Genomic DNA, 9,270 nt, shown 5'->3' with positions numbered 1-9,270 from the left:
GAAGACAACGACAGTATGAAGGTAGAACCACTGTGTGAGGTATTAGATAAGAAGACAATGACAGTATGAAGGTAGAACCACTGTGTGTGGTATTAGATAAGAAGACAACGACAGTATGAAGGGAGAACCACTGTGTGTGGTATTAGATAAGAAGACAATGACAGTATGAAGGGAGAACCACTGTGTGAGGTATTAGATGACAGTATGAAGGTAGAACCACTGTGTGAGGTATTAGATGACAGTATGAAGGTAGAACCACTGTGTGAGGTATTAGATGACAGTATGAAGGGAGAACCACTGTGTGTAGTATTAGATAAGAAGACAACGACAGTATGAAGGGAGAACCACTGTGTGTGGTATTAGATAAGAAGACAATGACAGTATGAAGGGAGAACCACTGTGTGTGGTATTAGATAAGAAGACAGTGACAGTATGAAGGGAGAACCACTGTGTGTGGTATTAGATAAGAAGACAATGACAGTATGAAGGGAGAACCACTGTGTGTGGTATTAGATAAGAAAACAATGACAGTATGAAGGGAGAACCACTGTGTGTGGTATTAGATAAGAAGACAACGACAGTATGAAGGTAGAACCACTGTGTGAGGTATTAGATGACAGTATGAAGGTAGAACCACTGTGTGTAGTATTAGATAAGAAAACAATGACAGTATGAAGGGAGAACCACTGTGTGTGGTATTAGATAAGAAGACAACGACAGTATGAAGGTAGAACCACTGTGTGAGGTATTAGATGACAGTATGAAGGTAGAACCACTGTGTGAGGTATTAGATGACAGTATGAAGGGAGAACCACTGTGTGTAGTATTAGATAAGAAGACAATGACAGTATGAAGGTAGAACCACTGTGTGTGGTATTAGATAAGAAGACAACGACAGTGTGAAGGGAGAACCACTGTGTGTGGTATTAGATAAGAAGACAATGACAGTATGAAGGTAGAACCACTGTGTGTAGTATTAGATAAGAAGACAACGACAGTATGAAGGTAGAACCACTGTGTGAGGTATTAGATAAGAAGACAATGACAGTATGAAGGTAGAACCACTGTGTGTGGTATTAGATGACAGTATGAAGGTAGAACCACTGTGTGAGGTATTAGATGACAGTATGAAGGGAGAACCACTGTGTGTAGTATTAGATAAGAAGACAACGACAGTATGAAGGGAGAACCACTGTGTGTGGTATTAGATAAGAAGACAATGACAGTATGAAGGGAGAACCACTGTGTGTGGTATTAGATAAGAAGACAGTGACAGTATGAAGGGAGAACCACTGTGTGTGGTATTAGATAAGAAGACAATGACAGTATGAAGGGAGAACCACTGTGTGTGGTATTAGATAAGAAGACAATGACAGTATGAAGGTAGAACCACTGTGTGTGGTATTAGATAAGAAGACAACGACAGTATGAAGGTAGAACCACTGTGTGTAGTATTAGATAAGAAAACAATGACAGTATGAAGGGAGAACCACTGTGTGAGGTATTAGATGACAGTATGAAGGTAGAACCACTGTGTGTGGTATTAGATAAGAAGACAACGACAGTATGAAGGTAGAACCACTGTGTGTAGTATTAGATAAGAAAACAATGACAGTATGAAGGGAGAACCACTGTGTGAGGTATTAGATGACAGTATGAAGGTAGAACCACTGTGTGTGGTATTAGATAAGAAGACAATGACAGTATGAAGGTAGAACCACTGTGTGAGGTATTAGATGACAGTATGAAGGTAGAACCACTGTGTGTGGTATTAGATAAGAAAACAACGACAGTATGAAGGGAGAACCACTGTGTGAGGTATTAGATAAGAAGACAATGACAGTATGAAGGTAGAACCACTGTGTGAGGTATTAGATGACAGTATGAAGGTAGAACCACTGTGTGAGGTATTAGATGACAGTATGAAGGGAGAACCACTGTGTGTAGTATTAGATAAGAAGACAACGACAGTATGAAGGAGAACCACTGTGTGTGGTATTAGATAAGAAGACAATGACAGTATGAAGGAGAACCACTGTGTGTGGTATGATAAGGACAATGAGTATGAAGGGAGAACCACTGTGTGTGGTATTAGATAAGAAAACAATGACAGTATGAAGGGAGAACCACTGTGTGTAGTATTAGATAAGAAGACAATGACAGTATGAAGGAGAACCACTGTGTGGTATTAGATAAGAAGACAGTGACAGTTAGAGAACCACTAAGATAAGAAGACAATGACAGTATGAAGGGAGAACCACTGTGTGTGGTAAGATAAGAAAACAATGACAGTATGAAGGAGAACCACTGTGTGTGGTATTAGATAAGAAGACAACGACAGTATGAAGGTAGAACCACTGTGTGAGGTATTAGATGACAGTATGAAGGTAGAACCACTGTGTGTAGTATTAGATAAGAAAACAATGACAGTATGAAGGGAGAACCACTGTGTGTGGTATTAGATAAGAAGACAACGACAGTATGAAGGTAGAACCACTGTGTGAGGTATTAGATGACAGTATGAAGGTAGAACCACTGTGTGAGGTATTAGATGACAGTATGAAGGTAGAACCACTGTGTGTAGTATTAGATAAGAAGACAATGACAGTATGAAGGTAGAACCACTGTGTGAGGTATTAGATGACAGTATGAAGGTAGAACCACTGTGTGAGGTATTAGATAAGAAGACAATGACAGTATGAAGGTAGAACCACTGTGTGTAGTATTAGATAAGAAGACAACGACAGTATGAAGGTAGAACCACTGTGTGAGGTATTAGATAAGAAGACAATGACAGTATGAAGGTAGAACCACTGTGTGTGGTATTAGATAAGAAGACAACGACAGTATGAAGGTAGAACCACTGTGTGTGGTATTAGATAAGAAGACAACGACAGTATGAAGGTAGAACCACTGTGTGTAGTATTAGATAAGAAGACAATGACAGTATGAAGGTAGAACCACTGTGTGTGGTATTAGATGACAGTATGAAGGTAGAACCACTGTGTGTAGTATTAGATAAGAAGACAATGACAGTATGAAGGTAGAACCACTGTGTGTGGTATTAGATAAGAAGACAACGACAGTATGAAGGTAGAACCACTGTGTGTAGTATTAGATAAGAAGACAATGACAGTATGAAGGTAGAACCACTGTGTGAGGTATTAGATAAGAAGACAACGACAGTATGAAGGTAGAACCACTGTGTGAGGTATTAGATAAGAAGACAATGACAGTATGAAGGTAGAACCACTGTGTGAGGTATTAGATAAGAAGACAACGACAGTATGAAGGTAGAACCACTGTGTGTGGTATTAGATAAGAAGACAATGACAGTATGAAGGGAGAACCACTGTGTGAGGTATTAGATGACAGTATGAAGGTAGAACCACTGTGTGAGGTATTAGATGACAGTATGAAGGGAGAACCACTGTGTGAGGTATTAGATGACAGTATGAAGGTAGAACCACTGTGTGTAGTATTAGATAAGAAGACAACGACAGTATGAAGGTAGAACCACTGTGTGAGGTATTAGATAAGAAGACAATGACAGTATGAAGGTAGAACCACTGTGTGTGGTATTAGAGAAGAAGACAACGACAGTATGAAGGTAGAACCACTGTGTGAGGTATTAGATAAGAAGACAATGACAGTATGAAGGTAGAACCACTGTGTGAGGTATTAGATAAGAAGACAATGACAGTGTGAAGGTGGTGTCATGGCTTTAGTAGGAAAAAGGACCATCTCGTTCCCTGAGGACTGACATTAATGTTTCATTATTTGACCAGGACAAAGCAGACACATTGTACAACCATAACTGATCAGTATTTTGGACCAGTGAACACACAGGCATACAACATACAGCACAGTGGTTTACAGTAGTATATTCATGATCACTGTAGGCTATATGGTACTGTATCCAATCTGTGAGTTATTGAGATTGTGAAACCTCTTCTACATCACAGTGAGGTGATGAGGTCACCCCGTTTCTAACCGAGTTACAATCAGAGGCTTCCTGTAACTCCCTCATCTTCCCCTCTAGTCTCTCTGACATCACACTCTGATGGGTCTTCCTCAGTATTTCAGGGAGTCTCCTCAGGTCTTCCTCTGAGGCATCCCTGATCCAGTCCTTCACCTGGCCCTGCAAGAGGCCTCTCTGGCCGGACTGGGAGAGGCTGCTGGCTGGGTGCTGCTGCTGCTGCTGCTGCTCAAATTAAATCAAATTCAACTTGATTTAAATTGCATTTCAAATTGAGGCACATTTTCTAATAATAAAATGAAGGAGAAATACAACAAGAGAATAAATACAAGAGAATAAATACAAGAGAATAAATACAAGAGAATAAATACAAGAGAATAAATACAAGAGAATAATGAAGTGAAATCATTGATTAAAGGCCAGGTTAAATGTAAACCTCTAACTGTGTGTGTTGGTCATTTGGTATTTAATTAGGATCCCCGTTAGTTGTTGCCAGAGCAGCAACTACTCTTCCTGGGTCCCACACGCAACATAAACCAGGACATAATGCAGAACATGAATAGACAACAACAGCTTAACGACAGAACTACATCACTGTACAGTGGGGCAAAAAAAGTATTTAGTCAGCCACCAATTGTGCAAGTTCTCCCACTTAAAAAGATGAGAGAGGCCTGTAATTTTCATCATAGGTTCACTTCAACTATGACAGACAAAATGAGGAGAAAAAAAATACAGAAAATCACATTGTAGCATTTTTTATGAAGACTGGCTAGGCCACTCCAGGACCTTGAAATGCTTCTTACGAAGCCACTCCTTCGTTGCCCGGGCGGTGTGTTTGGGATCATTGTCATGCTGAAAGACCCAGCCACGTTTCATCTTCATTGCCCTTGCTGATGGTAGGCTTTGTTACTTCGGTCCCAGCTCTCTGCAAGTCATTCACTAGGTGGGATTTTTGCTCACCGTTCTTTTGATCATTTTGACCCCACGGGGTGAGATCTTGCGTGGAGCCCCAGATCGAGGGAGATTATCAGTGGTCTTGTATGTCTTCCATTTCCTAATAATTGCTCCCACAGTTGATTTCTTCAAACCAAGCTGCTTATCTATTGCAGATTCAGTCTTCCCAGCCTGGTGCAGGTCTACAATTTTGTTTCTGGTGTCCTTTGACATCTCTTTGGTCTTGGCCATAGTGGAGTTTGGAGTGTGACTGTTTGAGGTTGTGGACAGGTGTCTTTTATACTGATAACAAGTTCAAACAGGTGCCATAAATACAGGTAACGAGTGGAGGACAGAGGAGCCTCTTAAAGAAGAAGTTACAGGTCTGTGAGAGCCAGAAATCTTGCTTGTTTGTAGGTGACCAAATACTTTTTTTCCACCATAATTTGCAAATAAATTTATTAAAAATCCTACAATGTGATTTTCTGGATTTTTTCCCCTCATTTTGTCTGTCATAGTTGAAGTGTACCTATGATGAAAATTACAGGCCTCTCTCATCTTTTTAAGTGGGAGAACTTGCACAATTGGTGGCTGACTAAATACTTTTTTGCCCCACTGTAAAACAAGAGAAATATAACTAAGGTTCTGTACTGACTCAAAATGGAGGAAAACAAGACAGAGACCTGCTATTCTAGGTCTCCATTTATCATTTATGTGTTCATATATGACATTACATTCAGTAGCATCGATCAGTACATACACACACAATACTTAGGGTCTGTCTCTCTAACCTGGTGCTCCTGCTCCTCTTCAGTGGCCATCAACCTCCAGACCAGCTTCCTCAGCTTCACCACTCTCATCTTGTGATGAGCGAAGAAGTCAGGAAGGAAAGTTCTGAGTAGTTTAAACTCACCTGCGAACGAGGAAAACATTTACATTTAAGTCATTTAGCAGACGCTCTTATCCAGAGCGACTTACAAATTGGTGCATTCACTTTATGACATCCAGTGGAGCAGCCACTTTACAATAGTGCATCTAAATCTTTTAAGGGGGGTGAGAAGGACAGTGATTTGTCTGTCAGTAACACTAACGTAATACTAATGAATAATACCAATGTGATGCAAAAATATACTAATATTACTTTCATTACATTTCATAAAAGTCTGCAATAAATAAAATATAGACCACAAATTCTGTTTCAGTATTTGGGTTTGAAATACACCACAGCTAAAAACAAAAGTCGATATCAAGATCTTGTCGATAATGTGGTACCCACCTCCATCTTTCAGTTCTTCACAGGAAAGGGCGCAGAGGTTGTCGTGCCAACACGTACCCCTGAGGACCGTCTTCCGCTCCAGTGACGCGCAATCCGTGTGATTTACGCACAGCGCGCTCGAAGAAGTGCTGTTGGAGAAGGAACCGTGAGGGCATTTTTCACACTCTGTGTCCGTCTCCGTCGTACCTGTGGGGGCATTTGAAATTTTTAAACAAATTTATATTACTATTTGTCCGTTATAAACCGTTATATACCGTTTTTCGATCTATTTGCAAAATAACGCTATTGCGCAAAGACGGAAATGGTGATATATCTGTCCATTCTGTTTCTTACCTCTCCGTTTCACCCCGTAGCCAGAAGGGCACTCCGTGTGTCTGATACAGAAATCGGCGTCCCAGTAATATCCTCCTTTGCACTCACACACCCTGTCATTGAGAACCGAGCACTCCTCCTTGACCACCTGGTGCTCCCCACAGAACGTGCCGCAGTACAGGCACTTGTGCAGGTAGTTCCAGTACTGAGTGTAGTGGCCTGATGGACATGGTGTACACACGGTCTGCGTGGTGGCGGTGCAGTGCGCAGACATGTGATGGCCAGGTGGACAGCGATGACAGGTGAGTAACAGGCCGGTGGAGGAGTCCAGGTGGTGATAGGTGGCGGGGGTCTGACTTTGAAGAACCTCTTTCATTGCGCTACAACTGAGATCAACCGACGCAAGCACTACGAGGATTGTGAACAACTGTAAATATAAGAAAATAATGCACTTTGTTTAGAGCACGTTGTGACAATGTAAAAATGGCTTTATTAAATACATTTGATTGATATAAAGGTTTCAACTGTAGGCTAAGGGGCTACCAATTTATTACACAACATGATTGTAAAATGGACTAATAATTACAAACAGCTTTTTGTCATGGCAACACATTCACATTGTACAATATACCGAAATATGTCACTTTAAAATGTTGCAATATATAAATAATGTGTTAAAAAGGAACATCCTTGTATGTGTCATTATCCCATCATCAGAAGAGTGACTCACCATGTTGATGTTGTCGCTTGTCCAGCTGTAAAAGGACTTGATCATGGATCCTTCTCTCTGCCCTTTATCGTCAACCGGACTAGAAAGAGGAAGGGGAGGAGTCATATCCTCTATTGTGGGCTGATTCAGACCTTTATCGCCCTTTATCGTCAACCGTGGATTAGAAAAAGGAAGGGGAGGAGTCATATCCTCTATTGTGGGCTGATTCAGACCTTATCGCCCTTTATCGTCAACCGTGGATTAGAAAGAGGAAGGGGAGGAGTCATATCCTCTATTGTGGGCTGATTCAGACCTTATCGCCCTTTATCGTCAACCGTGGACTAGAAAGAGGAAGGGGAGGAGTCAGTCAGGGATGGAGACATGCCCTCTATTAGATGATATTATAACACCTTCACAACACGCCTGGTGTCCCCAGTTAGTCATAACACGCCTGGTGTCCCCAGTTAGTCACAACACGCCTGGTGTCCCCAATTAGTCATAACACACCTGGTGTCCCCAGTTAGTCATAACACGCCTGGTGTCCCCAGTTAGTCATAACACGTGTGGTGTCCCCAGTTAGTCATAACACGCCTGGTGTCCCCAGTTAGTCATAACACACCAGGTGTCCCCAATTAGTCATAACACACCTGGTGTCCCCAATTAGTCATAACACACCTGGTGTCCCCAATTATTCATAACAGGTGAAGAGGGCAAAACAGCGCATATTCCCCCTCAGGATACTGAAAAGATTTGGCATGAGTCCTGAGATCCTCAAAAAATTATACAGCTGCACCATCAAGAGCATCCTGACTGGTTGCATCACCGCCTGGTATGGCAACTGCTCGGCCTCCAACCGCAAGACAATACAGAGGGTAATGCGTATGGCCCAAGCTTCCTGCCATCCAGGACCTCTATACCAGGCGGTGTCACCAAGCTTCCTGCCATCCAGGACCTCTATACCAGGTGGTGTCACCAAGCTTCCTGCCATCCAGGACCTCTATACCAGGCGGTGTCACCAAGCTTCCCGCCATCCAGGACCTCTATACCAGGTGGTGTCACCAAGCTTCCTGCCATCCAGGACCTCTATACCAGGCGGTGTCACCAAGCTTTCCGCCGTCCAGGACCTCTATACCAGGCGGTGTCACCAAGCTTACTGCCATCCAGGACCTCTATACCAGGCGGTGTCAACAAGCTTCCTGCCATCCAGGACCTCTATACCAGGCGGTGTCACCAAGCTTCCCGCCATCCAGGACCTCTATACCAGGCGGTGTCACCAAGCTTCCTGCCATCCAGGACCTCTATACCAGGCGGTGTCAGAGGAAGGTCCTAAAAATGGTCAAAGACTCCCCTAGTCATAGACTGTTCTCTCTGCTACCGCACAGCAAGCGACACCGGAGCGCCAAGTATAGGTCCAAAAAGCTTCTTAACAGCTTCTACCCCCAATCCATAAGACTCCTGAACAGCTAACCAAATGGCTACCTGGACTATTTGCATTGCCCCCCTCCCTCTTTTACACTGCTACTACTCTCTATTTATGGTTTATGCATAGTCACTTTAACTCTACCTACATGTACATATTACCTTGACTAACCGGTGCCCCCGCACATTGACTCTGTACCGGTACCCCCTGTATATAGCCTCCACATTGACTCTGTACCGGTACCCCCTGTATATAGCCTCCACATTGACTCTGTACCGGTACCCCCTGTATATAGCCTCCACATTGACTCTGTACCGGTACCCCTGTATGTAGCCTCCACATTGACTCTGTATACCCCTGTATATAGCCTCCACATTGACTCTGTACCGGTACCCCCTGTATATAGCCTCCACATTGACTCTGTACCGGTACCCCTGTATATAGCCTCCACATTGACTCTGTACCGGTACCCTGTATATAGCCTCCACATTGACTCTGTACCGGTACCCCACATGTATATAGCCTCCACATTGACTCTGTACCGGTACCCCTGTATATAGCCTCCACTTGACTCTGTATATAGCCTCCACATTGACTCTGTACCCCCTGTATATAGCCTCCACATTGACTCTGTACCGGTA

The 9,270-nt window shown here is 42.9% G+C and overlaps 1 protein-coding gene across 1 annotated transcript; it reads right to left on the bottom strand.

Moving 5' to 3' along the window:
• Positions 1 to 3,705: 3,705 nt before the first annotated feature.
• Positions 3,706 to 7,339, bottom strand: LOC115126958 (tumor necrosis factor receptor superfamily member 6B-like). The gene is made up of 5 exons (XM_065027333.1): positions 7,231 to 7,339; positions 6,522 to 6,927; positions 6,189 to 6,374; positions 5,704 to 5,825; positions 3,706 to 4,204 (listed from the first exon to the last, which is right to left on the bottom strand). Exons 1-5 carry the CDS (start codon positions 7,333 to 7,335, stop codon positions 3,932 to 3,934), a joined length of 1,092 nt encoding a protein of 363 aa, XP_064883405.1. The 5' UTR covers positions 7,336 to 7,339; the 3' UTR covers positions 3,706 to 3,931.
• Between the last annotated feature and the right edge of the window lie 1,931 nt (positions 7,340 to 9,270).

The sequence above is a fragment of the Oncorhynchus nerka genome, linkage group LG14, assembly GCF_034236695.1.
Source record: "Oncorhynchus nerka isolate Pitt River linkage group LG14, Oner_Uvic_2.0, whole genome shotgun sequence".
Taxonomy (NCBI): Eukaryota; Metazoa; Chordata; class Actinopteri; order Salmoniformes; family Salmonidae; genus Oncorhynchus; species Oncorhynchus nerka.
This window is presented reverse-complemented; position numbering and strand designations above follow the sequence as displayed.

What these genes read in the sequence shown, in the direction of transcription:
- LOC115126958 (XM_065027333.1), bottom strand. Translation starts at nt 7,335, where the DNA reads ATGACTCCTCCCCTTCCTCTTTCTAGTCCGGTTGACGATAAAGGGCAG. An exon ending in TGAAGAACTGAAAGATGGAG is followed by an intron (nt 5,826 to 6,188) that starts GTGGGTACCACA and finishes CCTCGTTCGCAG; the next exon opens with GTGAGTTTAAACTACTCAGA. An exon ending in AAGAGGAGCAGGAGCACCAG is followed by an intron (nt 4,205 to 5,703) that starts GTTAGAGAGACA and finishes TAATTTGAGCAG; the next exon opens with CAGCAGCAGCAGCAGCACCC.